Source organism: Neoarius graeffei, chromosome 16 (genome assembly GCF_027579695.1).
Source record: "Neoarius graeffei isolate fNeoGra1 chromosome 16, fNeoGra1.pri, whole genome shotgun sequence".
NCBI classification, from domain to species: domain Eukaryota; kingdom Metazoa; phylum Chordata; class Actinopteri; order Siluriformes; family Ariidae; genus Neoarius; species Neoarius graeffei.
In genome coordinates, this window is record NC_083584.1 from 24,314,718 (window position 1) to 24,336,397 (window position 21,680).

The 21,680-nt window shown below is 38.6% G+C and overlaps 1 protein-coding gene across 2 annotated transcripts; it reads right to left on the minus strand.

The window, feature by feature from the left end:
- Positions 1–551: 551 nt before the first annotated feature.
- Positions 552–21,316, minus strand: mbpa (myelin basic protein a). Of its 2 annotated transcripts, XM_060942665.1 has the most exons (6): positions 20,963–21,316; positions 19,443–19,547; positions 16,247–16,273; positions 14,336–14,356; positions 6,129–6,218; positions 552–2,125 (listed from the first exon to the last, which is right to left on the minus strand). In XM_060942665.1, exons 1-6 carry the CDS (start codon positions 21,299–21,301, stop codon positions 2,075–2,077), a joined length of 633 nt encoding a protein of 210 aa, XP_060798648.1. In that variant the 5' UTR covers positions 21,302–21,316; the 3' UTR covers positions 552–2,074. The 2 variants fall into 2 exon arrangements, with proteins under 2 accessions (XP_060798648.1, XP_060798649.1); XM_060942666.1 differs by lacking the exon at positions 6,129–6,218.
- Positions 21,317–21,680: the final 364 nt, after the last annotated feature.

The window sequence follows — 21,680 nt, forward strand, 5'->3', positions numbered from 1 at the left end:
AAATCTGTAACAAGTTTTTCTCAAATAGGGTGCCTAAAATATTTGAACATTATTATATCCATCTGTATCTTCAATTTCTCCAGCTCCGTCAGTGTTATCTTTGGTGTCTTAGTTGCTTTTCTGATTAATGCCTTCCTTACTGACATTTGATGGATGGATCTCACTGATATGCATTTGCAATTATGTGACTTCAATTGGCAACTGTTTGCACTGAAATTAATTTATGGGTTTTACAGCAATGGGGGTGAAAGCCTAACACTTTTTTAAATTTATTTGTATTTTTGCAATCATAATTTTTCAAACTATATTGATTTGTCCTCTGACTTCAAATATTACGGGCAATTTTGTGCAGATTCATGATGAATATATTAATTTATTCACAGAATTGCCTATATTCAGCAAGTTTATTGTTGCTATTAACCATTTATCAATATGAGGCTGTCTCCATTTATTACACAGCTATTACAGGAAGTTGCTCAGTGCTGTTATTCTCTCCAAGTAAAAGAACACTGCTTTGTGAAGAGCAGAGACACATAATATACCAACACACATATTTAGGATGTTTTTATTTGTTGTTACTTAAAATATGAACTGATTAAAAATATTACACATCATAACTTAAAAACTTGGCCACTCTGACGTCAATATTCTCCACATTATGAATCTGTAGCACCATTTGAGACATATACAGCGCTGATAGGCAGAATAACTGAAATTTATTTTTTTATATGTTCAGCACTCATTCATAAACAGTACGTGCGTGAAAGTTCTATGAGACACAAAACACAATATGAGGACACATTATAAACAAAATGCTATCGGTAACACAAATGAAATCAGTCTTACTCATCTCAGCTCTATTCTTTCAATTCTTTCATTGCCGTTTGTATCTTTTCTCAGATCTGTCTTTCACTTTTCATTTCCTTCTCGCACCTGCGCTACCTTTGAAGCTCTGCCATCTTGGATACTTTTTTTTTATACCCTTTCTTGTTTTGGATATATTATGCAACATTAATGAAAAGCAAATATGTGAAACTTTTTTCCACTCATTGTATTACCAAGCCATTAAAATAAATACAGTATTTCACTAAATCAGTGCAATTGAAGGGCATTTGATTAAGTCTCCACTGACCTGGATACTGCTTTCCAGTTCAGAGACTTACTTTGTTTTAGGTTTAGTTTTAGTATCTGTTGCATTGGGTTTTTTTTCTTTCTATTAATTAATGTTACACAAATTGATATTTTATTGTCATGCATTAATAATATACAATACTGACTGTTATAAAGAACTCTTAAGTGGCAAAACACAGTCCAAAATCTTATATGCAAATCATTTTAAACATAGAAACAAACTATACATGACAGGACACTTGACAACCACAAAGAACGCACACGATATCCAAAAATACACTGCACTTACACAAAACAACCTGGAAACATTTATCACAGTATTATATGGATTAAAGTATGATACCGAATAATGTATCAAAGAAAAAAAAAACACACTTGGTGTAAATTCCACGTGGAGAAAAGACAAAGTGATTGAAAACAATCTTCAATGAAAAAGAGACTATTGATTACTGGTGCAGCTATTGCATTATATTTTAAATTAAAGTGGCCTAATATGCTGTCATGGAGGTTGCCATTTTGGTAGGATGTGCATCAGTGTGATCAATTTCGAATCGATGTACTCATTGATGAATTTGTACGAACATTTCTCCAGGGCTAGGTACAAATTTAGGTGAAAAAGATGCATTATTTTAAAGAAGAATAATTTTTATTGAAAGCCAATATATCTAACACTATATAAATATGGCAAATGTCACATGATCACGGAACCCCACCTTATTCCTGTCACTCTGTCAGTAAATAATTTCCAATACCAGGATTGTATCACTGTCTAATAAGCAGAGGTGGCCAATATTAGTCTGTTAAACGCATAGCAATGTGTGAGTCCACAAGGCAGAGACCATCTACTTTTCCCTCCTCCTCCTCCTCCTCCTCCTCCTCCTCATCAGCATCATCATCCTTTCCCTTATCATCTATCTCACTTGTTCCTGCATCAATCGAGGGCTCAGAAGATGGTGCTCCAGCGTTTGGGTGGAGAACGAGATCTACTTTCTCCCTGTGATCAAAAAGAAATGCGTGTGAACAGACATTATGGTTTATTGCATGCGTCATATTGTGAAGCCTTTCTCCAAAATCTCCTGTAAAGTGTATCATTATGCTGGACAGGAAATGTCTGAGTAATAATGCATTCCAGCTCGTGCGAACAATTCTCGTGGAGCACACAAATGGGAACACATGGAGAGATAGAAGAAATTGCAGTCATCACTTTGATCACCTACTCCATTTGAGTGATGAGCGCTATTCATTTTTATAGCTCTAGAAAAAGGTAAAGGTACAAAGGAAGATTTTTTTTTCTTGTTATGATTGTCATGTGAAATACTGTGAGGGAGAAAATATTCATTAAATATTGAGGTAGGTCATTGCAGTTATACAAAGTTGTATATGGCTCGTGGGATTATTCCTAAAATATATACCTGAGATGTTGCACATGTGAGTTTAGATATGATTCATGACAAGGATTGAGTCCTATTGAAATAAATATCCATGCAATGGAACAAATAAACCAATGGATTGCGTAACATCTCTAATACATAAAACAAATGTGAATGTGATGAGGAATAAAACATTTTGGGATGTGCTGTTATAGGAAAATAATCAGTGAAGGCATCGGGTATTGTGGCCTAACCCAAAATGGAGATATTGTTCCGACAAGTTGATTATTTTCCTGCAACAGCGTGTATCGAAGTGTTTTATTCCTTGTGTGCCACAGGAATTTGCCATCATTTGCGATTTTTAATTTATTGATGCACAACATAGTGTTCATTTTATCAATTTATAGCTACAGTTCATATTCTGAACTGTCTACGAAGCAAGTTAATTCCTGTTAAGGCTTCTAGCAGCTATAAACAGTCATTCCCTAAGTAGCGTCTCTTTTTTCCTGAAATTCATACAACAAAAAATGTCATGTTTGTCTTCTTAGTGAGAAGATTTTTCCAGGTGGAAAACTTACTAACTGTTACAAAGCACTGGCACTGGAGATTCCTTCAATAAATGAGAAATAAAACTGTAACTCCTTCCAGAAAACTTTAAATATCCTTAATTATTCTATCCACATTCACTGGATATGAGCAATCGTATGCTCTGATTGGCTACTCTATGACTAGGATATCAGCTCATATACCATGAGTTGAGAAAAACAAAATGGCAGAGCATATCAAGTCAGATATATCACTTTGTTATCAAGTATTTAAAAGAAATATCTCCTGTTCCACACTCCAGCCCAGCTGGTGGTGGTAATGCACCTTTAAGTTGGTTTGCCAACTGCCAAAAAACCCTAAAGAAGAAGAAAAACAAAATGGCGGAATGTGTTTCCGAACCAACTGAGGATAAAATAAAAAAATCTACTCGAAAACAAAACCCCCAAAAATACAACAAAAAAAGCAACAAAATATGGAATAAAAGTATTTGAAGGTAAGAACGTCTCATCTCATCTCATTATCTGTAGCCGCTTTATCCTGTTCTACAGGGTCGCAGGCAAGCTGGAGCCTATCCCAGCTGACTACGGGCGAAAGGCGGGGTACACCCTGGACAAGTCGCCAGGTCATCACAGGGCTGACACATAGACACAGACAACCATTCACACTCACATTCACACCTACGGTCAATTTAGAGTCACCAGTTAACCTAACCTGCATGTCTTTGGACTGTGGGGGAAACCGGAGCACCCGGAGGAAACCCACGCGGACACGGGGAGAACATGCAAACTCCACACAGAAAGGCCCTCGTCAGCCACGGGGCTCGAACCCAGGACCTTCTTGCTGTGAGGCGACAGTGCTAACCACTACACCACCGTGCCGCCCAAGGTAAGAACGTATCTTTTTTATTTTTCAAGAATTATTATTATCGCATTTTTCACAAATTGCTACTGTCATTTCACCAGTTTGTTTACATTCTAAGCGGAAATTATGTTGTCGGACATTTTGTACAAAAATTTTAATTCATCAAATTTGTAAAAAATTAAAATAAAAATGCTCTGTTTCTCAAAATCCAGTGAATGTGGATAGAATAAAACAGTTATTCCACTCAATCTCGTCAAACAAAGCTTATAGCCAACTAGGCGTTATGTGCCCCATCAGCTATCAGCTCATGTACAACTTGATTTCATGGAATAACTCTTAATTATTCTGTCCACATTCACTGGATATGAGCAATTGTGCACTCTGATTGGCTACTCTATAACTAGGATATCAGCTCATATACCGTGAATAGAGAAAAACAAAATGGCAGAGCGCATCAAGTCAGATATAACACTTTATCAAGTATTTAAAAGAAATATCTCCTGTTCCACACTCCAGCCCAGGTGGTGGTGGTGGTCATGCACCTTTAAGTTGGTTTGCCAACTGCAAAAAAAAAAAAAAAGGAGACAAAGAAAATGGTGGAGCATGTTACTGAACCAACCGAGGATGAAATAAAAACTTTACTCAAAAACAAAACCCTAAAAAAAAAAAATTTAAAAAAAAAATGGAATGAAAGTATTTGATGGTAAGAACGTATCTTTTTTAATTTTCAAGAATTATTATTATCGCATTTTTCACAAATTGCTACTGTCATTTCGCCAGTTTGTTTATATTCTAAGCAGAAATTATTTTGTCAGACGTTTTGTACAAAGTTTTTCTTTATTGAATTTGCAAAAAATAAAAATAAAAATGCTCTGTTTCTCAAAATCCAGTGAATGTGGATAGAATAAAACAGTTATTCCACTCAATCTCATCGTACGTGGCTTATAGCCAACTCAGTGCTACGCGCCTCGTCGGCTGTCAGCTCATGTACGACTCGATTTCGTGGAATAACTTCTATCTCACAGTTTATATCTGTTTATTATTAGCTTTAGGTTATGTGGACTGTCCACCTTGTGAATTAGCTGTTACTATAGAAATTATAACATACTGTATTAGAATAAATTTTGGAGCAGGAACCGGTGTCAGAGCTGCTGTTATAGAAAATTACTCAACCCCTTCTAACCAATCAGATTCGAGAATCCAACAGCACTGTGGTTTATGTTTTTTTTTTTTTTTAAATACACCTGGAATCTTTCCGAAGTGGAATTTGCTTACAATTACAAATACAAGTTTAAAAAAAGATTGGTGTTTTTTTCAAGATAATAATAATAATAATAATAATAATAATTCAAGATTTTATTTCAGAAATTTTGTCAAACCACTTAAAATGATAAAAAGATCACTTAAGGAAGACATCTGCATAATGCAATTATTATAGTTAATAAGCCAGACCTAAGCAATCTAGATGCATGATGAATGAATTAATATGAAGCAGAGTCTGAAAAGAGAGTCAGTTAGATTTTCCTAGAATGAATAAATCATCAGGTTGGACACCATGTCCAGCTGTGTTCCAGCCTTCAGAGCAGGTGTCCTGCTTGTCCCCGGAGGACCTGGAAATGTTAGTAATGGAAATGTGAAGATAAGGATCAGTGATCAAGGAACAGTGATGCAGAATTCAGTGGAGTGAGGATAAAGGGAAAAGAGTAGGCAGGTAGATGATATAATGAATAGGGATCTTGGGGATTAGTGTGCAGGGCTTAGGGTTATACAGGTGGACTTGCAGGCAGGGCTGACTGGTGATGGACAACAGAAAGGGAAGTCAGGACAAAGGGGCTCTAGGGACATGCGTTACACTAATACAGCCACATGTAGCCACTAGTCATGGTTTTGAATGATCGGAAAACTCCATGCTGAAACATATTAAATACGCTTACACTGAAATATTGGGATTAGTGATTCTGGAGCCATGGTGTTCAGTAGGATATATTGGATGAGTGATAAGTCAGATGTTACTGTTAGCTCCTAAAAACTCATTTTCATTAGCCTGTCATTCTATCTTTATGCAAAACAGCAACTTGACTTGAGTGTTAAGGAAAAAACAAAAACAAAGCTCATGTCTTCCCTCTCTTCTGGTCCCGAGCTTAACCATATAATTTGTCCGACAAATCATCTCATGCAAACCCTCATGAGTTTGCAGTCGTGTTGCTACAGCAGGCTCACCAGGTTGAAGATTCTGGAGAGTGTGTTCTGTTCTCTGCGGCGTCTGTGGGGTGATCTGATACTCTCTGAGCCACGCTGCGATGGTGAAGCCTACAAACATATCTTACATCAACACATACACTGACGGCCCAAGCTGGAAGCCCTCTGCATTCTTATTGCCGCTTTAAAAAGGAGTCATGTTGTCATTGTCATATTGTAGACTGAATATCATATTCAGTAATTGCATATGCTCAGTAATAATGCATTATTTAACAATTATTCACTGAAGGTGAAGTGAATATCGGTGAATAATAGCCGAGACAAAGTCGAGGTTATTATTCACTGATATTCACTGAGCCTGAGGTGGATAATTGTTTTAGTATAAATACACAGGTGATTATTTTTAAAAATCATATTAAAATATTTATTTCAATCTTCAAAAGCAGAACAAAAATGTAATAAAGGTGTGGCGCAGACTTGTGTCACTTATCTATGCCGACTCACATAAAATAAATCACAATTCCACCTTACCTTTGAATAGTTTTAGACCAAACTTCATAGCATCTTTAGTGCTTTTAGGAGCATTTTCTTTCATAATTTGTAATTCTTCCTCACTTACGGTGACATAGTGATTGGCCACCATTTTACCAAGTGGCTCAAGGTGATTATTGAGAAATAGTCCAAACTTCTCGACCAATCAATGTGCAATTTCCTATAATCACCTGCGTATTTATACTAATAAAACATTATCTAAAACTCTTGATTCCATAACTATCCACAATGTGATCTCTACACTGTAAGGTCACATTTGTATTTTTTAATGCTTTATATAAGAGTGGTGTTTGTAAGGCTGCAATGACACCTGCATTAGTCCTTCATGACAACTGACATAAACCTACATAAACATTTATAACGGGTAATTCCAACAGGCATTACCTGTCATAAAGAGTACTTTCATCCATACTAGTGTCAAGTTGAGATAAAAGCAAGTCAAGTACCATGGCCCTGATGGAAGTCAAGAACAAAAAAGTTGCTTATGGGTCAGAGAAAATTAGATTAGATTAGATAGATTAGATTAGATAAAACTTTATTGATCACTTTGGGAGGGTTCCCTCAGGGAAATTAAAATTCCAGCAGCATCATTACAGATAAACAGAGAAAAGAAATAGAGGAAAACTATACATAACCGTGTTGTTATAAGTAGTGTAATGATAATCATGGATAAAACCTGGTATTGATATTATTAGCACGCAGTGTTCCATTCAGAGCATCCTGTGGAAGTGCTACTTGTGTCTGATTCTTCCAGTTTATCCCTCACTTGTAAAACTGTCACATCGTTGTTGTTATTATTATATGACCTTTGAAGCTCTTTACTTCTACTAAAGTCATGTATCATGACATTCTAACATACATCTCCCCCTAAAATGTCAACAATTTGTCACTTGACTAAGGTGTGATGTCAAACTGAAGTCAGAATTAAAGTATTCTTTAAAGCTGATGCTTCAAGCTGTGCTGCCTTTCAGATTTTTCAAGTGTAGGTCATAAAAGAATTTTCCCCGACACCCAATTATTTTTGTTCAGTGGACCAAAAGCGACTGAATTTGAATCACAGACTTCCAATTTTATTAGTTTTTTTTTAAAATAGAACAATTAATGAATTTAGGGCCACGTGGCCTGAAATTCTCTGCTGTTTTTTTCCTGCTTCACCATGACCCAATTCAAGATACTACATCATGCATCACGTGGTGGGCTTTCCCCGTTCACGCAAGGCATTATGGGATACAAATTTGAAACAGGAGAGAAAAATGGAGGATGTGAGCATGTGAATGAAACATGAAAGACCGACTATAATAACAGAAAGTGAGAAGAAAAGACATTATGTTGAGACGGAAAAGAAATGCAGGACCAAACTAATAAATATCGGCGGTCAGCAAGCACCTCGGTGCGATCAGATGTTTGTTTAGCGACAGAACGATGGAACTGTCAGTGCACGGTCAAGGTAAACCTGTAGATGGCAGTAATGCAATACTGGATGCCAGCTGCCGTAAAACCCAAAAGAAGAAGGTAAACCTACGCATGTACACACGGACTTTCTCTCTCTCTCTGCTTGACTGCGTGAAGCGAATGATTTCATGCACATTATTTGCTTGGGAATCCCCTCAAATTAAATAACTTTCCAGCCACAGAATGGCCTGGTTTTTTTTAAATAGATATTACAAATATAAACATATCATAATGACCAAATTTTAGAGAGAACTCAATTTCACTGATTTTGTGAAATTGAAAGCACATCTAGCTTTAATATAATAAGCTTTTGAAGAGAAAATATTCCTGTAGGTTTATGTCAGCTGTCTTGAAGGGCAAATAAATTACTTTTATTTAAAAATGCAGTACCAGTCAAAAGTTTGGACACGCCGTCTATTCAAAATTCAATGCTTTTTTCTCTATGCTTATTAATTCAAAGACAATTCATGTCTTAAAATAATGATGGGTGTCGTTTCTCTTTACTTAGTTGGTTCTTGACATAATATGAATTACTACAGTTGTGGAATAGAGCTATTTATTTATTTAGTATTTTTATTTTTACTTGTCAAACTGTTTACTGTTTGATCTCAAACGCATTAAGAAGGCAAGAAATTGCACTAATTAACTTTTGACGAGGCACCTGTTAATTGAAAAGCATTACATGTGACTCCCTCATGAAGCTGGTTAAGATAATGCCAATAGTGTGTAAAGCGTCATCAAGGCAAACGCTGGATACTTTGAAGAATCTTAAAATATATATCTCATCTCATTATCTCTAGCCGCTTTATCCTGTTCTACAGGGTTGCAGGCAAGCTGGAGCCTATCCCAGCTGACTACGGGCGAAAGGCAGGGTACACCCTGGACAAGTCGCCAGGTCATCACAGGGCTAACACGTACACAGACAACCATTCACACCTACGGTCAATTTAGAGTCACCAGTTAACCTAACCTGCATGTCTTTGGACTGTGGGGGAAACCGGAGCACCCAGAGGAAACCCACGCGGCCACGGGAAGAACATGCAAACTCCGCACAGAAAGGCCCTCGTCGGCCACGGGGCTCGAACCCCGGACCTTCTTGCTGTGAGGCGACAGCGCTAACCACTACACCACCGTGCCGCCATATATATGGCGGCACGGTGGTGTAGTGGTTAGCGCTGTCGCCTCACAGCAAGAAGGTCCGGGGTTCGAGCCCCGTGGCTGTCCCCCACAGTCCAAAGACATGCAGATTAGGTTAACTGGTGACTCTAAATTGACCGTGAGTGTGAATGGTTGTCTGTGTCTATGTGTCAGCCCTGTGATGACCTGGCGACTTGTCCAGGGTGTACCCTGCCTTTCGCCCGTAGTCAGCTGGGATAGGCTCCAGCTTGCCTGCGACCCTGTAGAACAGGATAAAGCGACTAGAGATAATGAGATGAGATGAGCACATAAGTCTATATATGTTCCAAATGTTATTTCATAGTTTTGTTATCTTCAGTTTGTAGAAAATAGTCAAAATACAGAAAAACCTATGAATGATTAGGGGTGTACAAACTTTCGAGTGGTACTGTAAATAGAACAACAATAATAAACTTTATTTATCTAACAGCTTTCATGCATGAAAATGTTTTCCAAGGGGGGAAAAGCAGCATAAGATGATGAAGGAGAGAATACAGAAATAATAAAAGTAATAGAAATCACATCACATTAGCTCAAGCCGCTTTATCCTTCTACAGGGTCGCAGGCAAGCTGGAGCCTATCCCAGCTGACTACGGGCGAAAGGCGGGGTACACCCTGGACAAGTCGCCAGGTCATCACAGGGCTGACACATAGACACAGACAACCATTCACACTCACATTCACACCTACGGTCAATTTAGAGTCACCAGTTAACCTAACCTGCATGTCTTTGGACTGTGGGGGAAACCGGAGCACCCGGAGGAAACCCACGCGGACACGGGGAGAACATGCAAACTCTGCACAGAAAGGCCCTCGCCGGCCCCGGGGCTCGAACCCAGGACCTTCTTGCTGTGAGGCGACAGCGCTAACCACTACGCCACCGTGCCGCCCCAGTAATAGAAATTCTGGAAATAAATAATACTGAAAATATAAATGACTAAAAATAAATAAGTATTTAAGATTGAATGTTGATAATGAACTGATAAAGCATGAAATTGTAGCTTAAAAATAAAATTAGATATCTAATACAACATAAATTAAATAAAAATAAATAATTGCTTAGAAAATGTCAAGCATGAGTTGCTAACTGGAGATGCTTGCTGTATATCTGACATACGAGAATGTGTTAATTCACTTAAAGCTTGGACAAATCCAAGGGTGTTAAATTATATTTTAGACTGAACAGGATGCCAGTGAAGTGCTGCCAGTCCTATGTAGCTCTATCATCTATCTTTTTTCTTTTAAACTAATATCAAAAGCCTTTACAGATATAACAGCTATTAGCATTTTATGTGTAAATACGTCACTGCGATTTGGAATATATAATGAATAATACAACACGAATGTCTCCCTTATTGTGCAGTAAATGTCTTTGATGGTGAAAAGCTGTAAGGAAAAATCTAGCATTAAAGCATGAAGGAATTAAACATTCTGGATTCGTCGTTCATGAACAGTAGAAGGAAACTCGATAGACGTGAACACATTACATAAATCAAAGGGCTGAGGTTATCACATGCACACAAAGTAAACACACAGGCACGTTAGAGACATGATGAATGTGGCGTAAGAGTAAAATGACACTCCTTAGACATATCTTTTTTTTTTTTTTGGTAATTTAGGAAAGTTAAGTTTTTGTTGCACAAAATTGTCGAAAGGATCATCAATTTGAACGACTTTAACAACAGACTTATTAAACATAGTCACTGGCTATGAATGTATATATCTTTGCCCATTTTTCTCTTTGCCACACTTTTCTCCTGAAAGAAGGTTTACGTAAAGGGAAACTGTAGACTCAGGACTCAGGCAGTACATGACTAAGCCAGAAGGGGGTGCTGAGGAGTAAACAAACAAAAAAAGAAAAACAGACACTTCCACATACAGATAAGTAAAAAGCGATGGAGTGTGTGGGGTGGGATGACTCGGAGAATAAGCTCTGTCTCTAGGCCCCTGGAGGAGAAAACTGCTTTACTGACTGCACCTCAGAAAAAGCTGTGCTGTCTCAAAGTCATCCGGAAGCACAGAGCAGCTCTGGATCAAAGTACCAGAAAAGAAATTCAATTTGAGCAAATATTGACCATTATATGACAGTGTAACTGCATTTAGGTATCAGAGACACATCCAGCTTCTGTTACAGCTGATGAAATCAGTGGACCGTCTGTCAAATGGGGCACGTAGACTAAACTCGACATACCCTTTCATACGTATGTGAAATTTCTGGCCTTTTTACATGTCGCATTAACACCCAATTGCATAGGTTATCACCCAAAAGTTTTTATTTCCCAATAGCAGTGCACCCGTTGTTGTCATTGTCATCACTGCCAAACCCGATCCGGGCTTAGCATGAGGAGAACTATGTTTGGTTGACTTGGCCAGAATTGCAGCACTAGAGTGGCCAGTTCCTTTCTGCGCCTTCACACTCACTCACATTCACACCTATGGTCAATTTAGAGCTGGGTTTCAGTCACGTGACTTTTCTTAGAGGTTTTACCGGAAGTGAAATAGCTGGTGGTCTAAACGGCTGCCATAGTGCAAACAACTAGTGATAACTTATCAGAGTATGCTCGTAATCTAGAAGCCACTGCTCACTTTAGATATATTCAGAAGATTGCTATGTGCAATGGAATCGACCCCTACAGTCTGGGAAAGAAGGATTTGTCATACGATCTCAAAAACTACCCTTCAGTCAAGTTTCCCGACATCTCAAACTATCTGATGTTGCAGACATCCTTCTACACCGCAAAACAGATGAAAGCGTGGAAGAGTATGGAGGCTTACAACTTTTTTGTATGTGGCTGGGTAAAGGACCTCGCTATCAAGTCGCTACCAAATGAATCCTGTATTGTTTTTGCCCATGTAAGTATTTTTTTAAGCTTTTCGTTTGCATCTTTACAACGAAGCGCTGCAAATTGAAGTGTAAACAAACAACAGTTCGCTTGATTCTCACTTGTGTTGGCTCTTATCTCTCAGGTAAATCATTCACAAAGATGATCAGAAACCCCTTTAAAGACCTGGATCTTAGTTAAACAAGACGGAGAAGTGATCACGGCGCATTGTAACTGTATGGCTGGGTAAGGAGTTTGTCATGACCTTCATGCATTATGGACTTTGTGAGGAGTAAACAAAGAAACAGCTGGGGACTTTAGCACTTCGTGACTAAAAAAAGTACCGTAAAATAACAACACATAGCAAGAAAAGCACTTGGAAAACACTAAGGACATCGCTGAGAGGGAGATACAAACCTTTCACCAAGTGATCACTGCAAACTCGAGCATGCTTCGACTCGGCTCCATTCAATTTCAGTGAGAGGTTCAAAAGCCACCTTTCTCGATGCCTTTTTGTGAAATCCTGTGTTCGGTCACCCTTTTTTATTAGTTCATGGGGAACCCTGAAGAAACTTTTATTAGTTTCACGGTTTGATCGATTTGAACAACCTAAAACAACACAAGCGTAAGGCATTTTTCATGCGAGCAGTGCACCTTCGTACAAATGCTTTGTCAACTGAGCTTTGGTAGACCACCAGCTAAAGTTTTGAATAACTAATGAGGCGGATGTGACGTCACGTACGTGAAACCCAGCAATTAACCTAACCAGCATGTCTTTGGACTGTGGGGGAAACCGTAGCACCCAGAGGAAACCTATGCAGACACAGGGAGAACATGCAAACTCCACACAGAAAGGTCCCTGTCGAACCCAGGACCTTCTTGCTGTGAGGCGACAGTGCTAACAACTACACCACCGTGCCGCCTTTTATTCCTTTTATGCAATAGAAATTTGCCTACAATTTTTATTCATTAAAGAATGACACTTTGAACTTTTTATCTATTTATTTATTACAAGGGTTAGTCAGCTATAAGCTCCTCTTCCTGTTCCTTCCTGTTATTAGCTCTACCAACTTTGTTAGAGGTTTTTATGTTTTCACCTCCATTTGTTTTTGTTTGTTCCCAATGTAACTCAAAAAGTCGTCAATGCTTTTTGATGAAATTTTGAGAAAAGGTGAACCATGGGCCAAGGAACAACTGATTAGATTTTGACGCCAATCCGAATGTGTGGCTTGGTAGAAGTATACCGTACACTCTATCTAGTGTCCTTCTTGTTATTTATGTTTTATCCGCTATAAACAGTCATTCGCTTATGAACATTTTTCTTTATAGCTGTTGAAGTCAATAAAGGAAAAAAAATGCAGCTTGTCATGTTTCCAAGAAGTCATCTGTTTTACCTCAGACTGGTACAAAGCACTAAGACTGGAGACTCTTTCCAAAAATGCTAAATAAATGTCTCCCACAGAAAACTTCATCATATCAATGATTTATACACATTTTTTTATGCGTTCTGTGTAGAAACAATAATGTATTAGGGCAAGCACATTCATATAAATCTGTGATTTGAATTATAGCTGGCACTGTTGTCAGAGCTGCTGTTAAATAAATTGAATCAATACCTTCTGACCAATCAGTACTGAGTCTACAACCGCAATGTGGTATAACTACATTAGAGTAATTGCTCTAATTATGAATTAATTTGTTGTAGCATGTGAATAATATGCTGATAATAGAAATGCATAAAAGCCAATATTAAAGCTTTCACTACTAATTAAGACGCTTTCACTACTGACTGCTGCGTAAATACAGGTATGAGCACATCAGGAAACCAAATGCTGAAAAATAAGGTTTTCCAGCTGCTGATGTTTACGAAAATAAAATAATTTTCGTAAAATTATTTGAAACGAACACTGCACCAATCTCTGCATCTCTGCTTTGGCTATTTGTTCCCTTTCTACCAAAAGACTATGAATAACCCCAACCTTGTAAAGAGCTCTGGAAAGCATCTTATGTGTCAAGTTGACAAGAGCACCAAAGGGCAGAAAGCTGCAATTATGAATAAGTTGTTTAGTTATTTCACAGAGAAGAGAAATGACTGTTAATAAAGAAGACACATTAGAAGCAATACAGAGGAAAGGAAAAGCTGACTGCTCAAGACATGCAGGCCTGCCTGCCTATGGACATGACTGTGAATGCAAACATGATTTAATTTAAAGCTGGGAGACATACCAGGCCCAAGAATTCCCTCCACTGCACATAAAAAAGACAGAAAAAATAAGATAGAACAATTAAGTTGTGACATAGCAGGAAGAAAAACTTTTTATAATCACAGGCTGTCTGCACTGTCCATATGATCTGCAGAGCTGGGATTTGAACCCGCATGCACTTAAAAACATGATATGGACTTGGAAATGAATATTAAGAAAGGAGTGATGATTTCAGTGATAGATATTATTCTATCCACATTCACTGGATATGAGCAATCGCGCACTCTGATTGGCTACTCTACTACTAGGATATCAGATCATATACCATGAGTAGAGAAAAACAAAATGGTGGAGCGTGTTGCTGAACCAACCGAGGACAAAATAAAATCTCTACTTGAAAACAAAACCCCCAAAAAATAAAAAATAAAAAAAAGCAACAAAATATGGAATGAAAGTATTTGATGGCAAGAACGTCTCATCTCATTATCACTAGCCGCTTTATCCTGTTACAGGGTCGCAGGCAAGCTGGAGCCTATCCCAGCTGACTTAGGGCGAAAGGCGGGGTACACCCTGGACAAGTCGCCAGGTCATCACAGGGCTGACACATAGACACAGACAACCATTCACACTCACATTCACACCTACGGTCAATTTAGAGTCACCAGTTAACCTAACCTGCATGTCTTTGGACTGTGGGGGAAACCGGAGCACCCGGAGGAAACCCACGTGGACACGGAGAGAACATGCAAACTCCACACAGAAAGGCCCTCGCCGGCCACAGGGCTCGAACCTGGACCTTCTTGCTGTGAGGCGACAGCGCTAACCACTACACCACCGTGCCGCCCCTGGCAAGAACGTGTCTTTTTTATTTTTCAAGAATTATTATTATTATAGCATTTTTCACAAATTGCTCCTGTCATTTCGCCGGTTTGTTTACATTCTGCATCTTTAAGCATTAAAATTTGTTGAATTTTTTTAGACTGGTTCAACAGCTCAAAGAAGTTTGAAAATTGCACAACTGAAATGTCCAAGGAAGAATTAAAGAAATGTCTGAAGCTATTCTATACCTCGGCACGACAGTAAGACGACACTTTCTACAAAAACGCAACACTAAAGTCAATTTGTGCAGCCATCGATAGGTTTTTAAGAAGTCCGCCTAAGTGGAAATGATTTTGTCAGACGTTTTGTACAAAGTTTTTATTGATCGAATTTGCAAAAAATGAAAATAAAAATGCTCTGTTTCTCAAAATCCAGTGAATGTGGATAGAATAAAACAGTTATTCCACTCAGTCTCATTGTACATGGCTTATAGCCAACTCAGTGCTACTCGCCTCATCAGCTATCTGTTCATGTACGACTTGATTTTGTGGAATAACTGTTAACTGCATACACTTTTAGCCAAAATGTTTAAAACTAGAACCCTTAGAAATCCTTACACTGGGTAACTCTGGGTTCTGTGTCGAAACTTACAACTGAGTGTGTTTTTGTATTAGAAAGGGTTTTCATGAAAGACCATTTAACTAGCCAAATAACCCTCAAATGTCTTTCTATGCATTTTCTTTTCGTTTTTTTAATGAGTGTACTCTTACACATGGTTAACAATAGTCCTCTCTTGGTTATCCCTAAAGACAGAAACTCATAAATGATTACCTAACATATGGACCAAAATATAAAATGTGTCTCATCGTTATTTTACTGGTAAATGTCAAAGTAATCGTTTAAGGTTTTTTTTTTATTCTAAATGGTGAGCTCTCAATCTTTCATAAAAGTCTGCATTAAATGAGACACCATTTTAGAAAGATCAGTAAATATTGATAATAACAAATACTGTATAGTTATAACTAACATGTCCAGTGGCATGGATGGCTTATACTGTATTATCTACATTGAATGTATATATGACCCAAAATAAGTAACTGAAAAATAAACTTACCCTTGACTTAGGGCGAGGAGAAGACACCTGTGGGGTGATAAAAAAAAAAAAAAAATCACATGTTCAGGTATTCACTGATCACACAGCACAGCACTTGTACACATCTCATCTCATTATCTGTAGCCGCTTTATCCTGTTCTACAGGGTCGCAGGCAAGCTGGAGCCTATCCCAGCTGACTACGGGCGAAAGGCGGGGTACACCCTGGACAAGTCGCCAGGTCATCACAGGGCTGACACATAGACACAGACAACCATTCACACTCACACCTACGGTCAATTTAGAGTCACCAGTTAACCTAACCTGCATGTCTTTGGATTGTGGGGGAAACCGGAGCACCCGGAAGAAACCCACGCGGACACGGGGAGAACATGCAAACTCCACACAGAAAGGCCCTCGCCGGCCACGGGGCTCGAACCCGGACCTTCTTGCTGTGAGGCGACAGCACTAACCACTACACCACCGTGCCGCCCCACTTGTACACATAATGAAGTTAATTCAAAAGGTGAATTCAAAAGCATTACACTTGACATTTTAATCCTATTCCATCCATTATATACAGCTACTTTTGGGGATTGCAAAGATCTCTTTCATGAATATAAAGCAAACAATTCACACTGGCTAAAATTTTGTTTCCCAGGCAGGACTTCCGTCAATACACTCACTGGCCACTTTATTAGGAACACCCATCCACCTGCTGTTTTCTGCAGTTCTCTAATCAGCCGATCCCTTGACAGCAGCACAATGCATCAAATCATGCAGATACAAATCAAGAGCTTCAGTTAATGTTCACTTCAAACATCAGAATGGGAAAAATTGTGATCTCAAAGTGTGTCTTTCTTTCTTTCTTTCTTTCTTTCTTTCTTTCTTTCTTTCTTTCTTTCTTTCTTTCTTTCTTTCTTTCACTGTGGCATGGGTGCTCGTTTGAGCCAAATGAACTGGTTTGAGTATTTCAGAAACTGCTGATCTCCTGGGGGTTTTCACACACAACAGTCTCTCGAGTTTACACAGACAGAATGGTGCGACAAACAAAAAACATCGAGTGAGTGAGGGACAGTTCTGTGGGTGGAAATGTTTTGTTCATAAGAGAGGTCAGAGGAAAATGGCCAGATTGGTTTGAGCTTTTTTTTGCCAGGAAGGATATAGTAACTCATAGCAACTCTTTACAACTGTGATGAGCAAAAAAGCATCTCAGCGTGCAACAGCAGAAGACCACATTGGGTTCCACTCCTGCAGCCAAGAACAGGAATCTTAGAATCAACAACAAGTTCCTGTTAAAGTGGTCAGTGAGTGAATATATATTTGGAAATTCATTATTTGTGTTTAGACCACAGCACTGCTGCATATTTGATTCTAATTTGTCAGACGGTGCTGATTAATTCTCTATAACAGCAGCAACAATAGCTGTAATAACATACAAAGGGACTTGTATAGCAGATACTCCATAAAAATGGGGGGGGGGGGGGGGGGGAATTAAAAATCCCCAACAGTTTCATTAAGGAGACTTTTATTGAGCATTTTTGGAAGGAGTCTCCAGTGTCTGTGCTTTGTAAGACTAACTTTATGTTTTTTTAAATCTGGAGCAAGGACGTTTAGCTTTTAAACTTTTTTTTTTTTGGATTGTGAAGGGGCGGCACAGTGGTGTAGTGGTTAGCACTGTCGCCTCACAGCAAGAAGGTCCGGGTTCGAGCCCCGTGGCCAGAGAGGGCTTTTCTGTGCGGAGTTTGCATGTTCTCCCCGTGTCCGTGTGGGGGTGCTCCGGTTTCCCCCACAGTCCAAAGACATGCAGGTTAGGTTAACTGGCGACTCTAAATTGACCGTAGGTGTGAATGGTTGTCTGTGTCTATGTGTCAGCCCTGTGATGACCTGCCGACTTGTCCAGGGTGTACCCTGCCTTTCACCTGTAGTCAGCTGGGATAGGCTCCAGCTCGCCTGTGACCCTGTAGAAGGATAAAGTGGCTAGAGATAATGAGATGAGATTGTGAAGCCAGCTGAATATAGCTTTTCAGCGTGCTGCTTATGCAACATCAAGGGCGGCATAACACACTCAGAGGAAAGTGCTATCCACCCACTTTTGTATGCATGAGCTCAAAGAGGCCCATGATTGGCTAGTGTCACTTGTGATTGACAGGTGAGAGAGAGTATGCTGCCCCTCCCACCCTGAGAGCTTGGCCAATTGTGCTATCTTGGGTTCTAGGACACAAATGGCTGTGGGATTCAAACTTACACTCTTTCCATGATATATATATATATATTTTTTTTTTCAGGAACCCTACAGCTGCTCGCACTAATTTGTGGGAACTAATTTGTTTTAGGGAAAGCATTAAACTCAGCTGTAATACAAAAGTTGTAATTGCTCTTGAATAAGAAGAAACACTTCAGGTGTTATTGGAAATTCAGGTTGGTACGGGTAACCTGAACTCTAGTCCTTCGTTGATTGTTTTCCTATAACAGCATGTTTCAAGAGCACATTCTAATCTTTATTTATAGCCTGTACAAAAACTGAGAATAGGTTTAATCTGTGTTAAATTACAGCATGCTACTGTTACTACAACACTACTACAAGTTGCTATTTCGCGTTGTCAGTGTCCCACTCCAAAATCCCACGATCTAAACCATCTGCTTAGCAATGAGAAGCACAGAGAAATGAAATGGCAAGTGTCTATTTAGAGAAGCAAGCTTGCAGCCTTGTAACTGTGCAAATATGAGCTACATGTCTGACAGATTGACAACTTTGGACACCAAATGTGGGCTGCAAATGGCTTATGCACTCAAAGAGCACTTCACTACCAGGCTTTGGTTATATTTGGCTTTTCAATAAGAAGGAACTTCGATGTAGAATGTAACTTAAAGTGTAAATCACATATGGTCCAGTGGAACAGTAAGGAATACATTTTTAAGGCATGTAAGAAGTATTAAAAGACTGACGCATGGAAAATGCAAAGCTGAAATGCAAAAGCACAACATCAAAAAGAACAAAGATGTGTGAATGGAAAAGGGGCTGGAAAAAAGGAGAAAAAAAAAGAAACGCTGCTGCTAGGGCTTGTGGAAGATGTGCAATTCCTTTTTTTTTTCAGTTTTGTATGAAAGTTAACCAACCAAGATAATTCTCCATTTAATATCAAGTTGTTCCCAAAGTAACCAGGTGAAGTTGAAGTTCCTTGTGATTTCTGAGAAGTGTGTGATTGGTGCACTTACAAAGCTCCTGAAGAAATGAACGACAGGGTTCACATCTCCACGGCGCCGGGATGAGGAATGCTGAGGTCTTGGGGGTGAGGAAGACAGGTGACCACGGAATGAACCCTAAACATAACACACAGTATACAGGTGTTTGTTACACATTACACACTTAAAAAAGTTTTCTCAATTATTCTTTAGATACATAAGTGTTCTTTGGTACTGGTTATACTCTTAGACAAAACAAAAGTTCCTCTTTTCTTTTTGCTGAATGTTTTCTGTTTTTATTTTTCAATCACTCAATGCTACTGTACAAGGTCTCAAACTCAATCCCTATTACATATTTCCAATATGAATAAATAAAAGGATGCTGACTAGCATGATTTATAAAATGGCACCAAAAAAGGAAAATAGAAAAAACACATACACACAAAAACAAAAACTAATAAATGGTAATGAAATAAAAATCATTTTTAAAAAAGTGTAATTATATTTGGTAGCTTTTTTAAGTGCTATCGTACACACATATATCTCATTTGGAATTATTTTTAAATAAATACATTCATTGTGTTATAAAAATATATTATTTTAAAATAATATATTAAATTGAAAATTTATTAAAATTGAATTAAAAAGTAAACTGAAAATATATTATTTTAAATAAATAAATACATTTATTGTGTTATAAAAAACGTAGGACACATTTTATCTGTTGTAAAACAAATGAAGGAGTACTGATTTAATTATTTAAATAATTTTCCTATATCTTTAGACATACAAATGGCTGTCTAATTAGTCACTTCTCTTTATTCCTAACCATCAGTGAATAATTCCCAGATGTAAATACCAATCCCAAACTGAAGACTACTCAACCCACCAGAGTGCAGTATTTATTATAACCGCTACATACCTCAACAAAAAGGCTGGGAAATAATAGTAAAATATGCAGTATATGACAGTTTCTGTTACTTTTAAAGTACAGTACAATACACTATTAGGGTCCTTTGTCCACAATATCTAGATTTCAACAGAACGTTTGTATATCGTTATTGGGACACACCCTAATCACACACCCACAACAGGCACTGCTTTCAACAACCATTTAAAATTTCATAGCATCGTTGTATCCTACTGAATCCTGTTCAGTTTGATCAGGTGTCCTTTTGAATGATTTTAATTAATTTCGTGTTTATACTGTTATTGTAGTGTACTGTAACACTAATAATGTGTTCTTTCTTTCTTTCACGGAAGTATTTCTGCACTCAAGCATTCTGTCTCGTACTGCAATTTTGGTTTCATTTACAGCAGCAGACGGCATCACACTTCATACATAAAACACTTAAGCTTGTTCTCCCAGTCCTTTGGCATAACAAAATGTTTTTAGCTCCAAAAAACTTATCAATATGCATGACTCGATTTTCTCCACCTGGACACCATTCTGATGTAAACTACCATTTCAAAGCCCCCCAAAAAGCAATTTGCCTTTCCACTTTCTGCATTTCTGCAGTTCACGTGATGATCCAGCTGCTGTCATCACTCACCTTCCCTCTTTTCTTCTTATCCCCTCCAAAGAACTTGCCAATCTGATCCATGAGACCAGGAGCCTTCTTCCTGCGTCCCAGCCCTGAGGTGCCTGCAGTAGCCATTCTGTCTGTTGATCTTCTGAGCCTGAGTCGACGATCTGCACGGCCTGCCAACGTCCTTCTCAGTACAGCCCTGTCTCCGCTCTGAGGACACCCCAGCAAGCTTCTCAATAGTCTTTGGTGCACCCGAGGCGGATGGGCTGGCCTTTGAAGGTGTGGTCCACTCAGTCCCGGGCAATCATTGGTGATAAGGTGGGTCTGTAATAGCGTCAGTGATTCTGGTTTGGTGCCAGGCATTCTTTACAGCCTGTGTACCCTTGGAGTCAGTCACTGCCCTACTCTCTGTTCAAGGCGCTGCCATTGTTCTTGACCACATCTGCCTCGGTCCTGTGCCGTCCACAACAAGGCCTGTGTATGTGAGAGCTGCAGCTCAATGCAAAACAGCCCGCAGCACAATCAAACTATTGTCAGAGTGATTCATATCCTTTATACAAATAATTTATGTTGAAATGACATCTATGTGCCCTATGACATTTTTAATCTTGATTTTTGATTTTGAAATCTCTTGATTTATTTGAATTTAAAAAATCAGTGTAGTGATATAAGACAAAAGCAAAGGTATTCCAAGGCTTCGACATTATTTTCACTGATAGACAGAGGATTGTATTATTTGAAC

Excerpts from the sequence above, each read along its gene's own strand:
- mbpa (XM_060942665.1), bottom strand. The coding sequence starts at position 21,301 with ATGCCTGGCACCAAACCAGAATCACTGACGCTATTACAGACCCACCTT. Across the intron at positions 19,548-20,962 it reads ATAAGAAGAAAAGAGGGAAG|GGTTCATTCCGTGGTCACCT; the intron begins GTGAGTGATGAC and ends TGTTATGTTTAG. Across the intron at positions 16,274-19,442 it reads TTCATTTCTTCAGGAGCTTT|GTGTCTTCTCCTCGCCCTAA; the intron begins GTAAGTGCACCA and ends ATCACCCCACAG.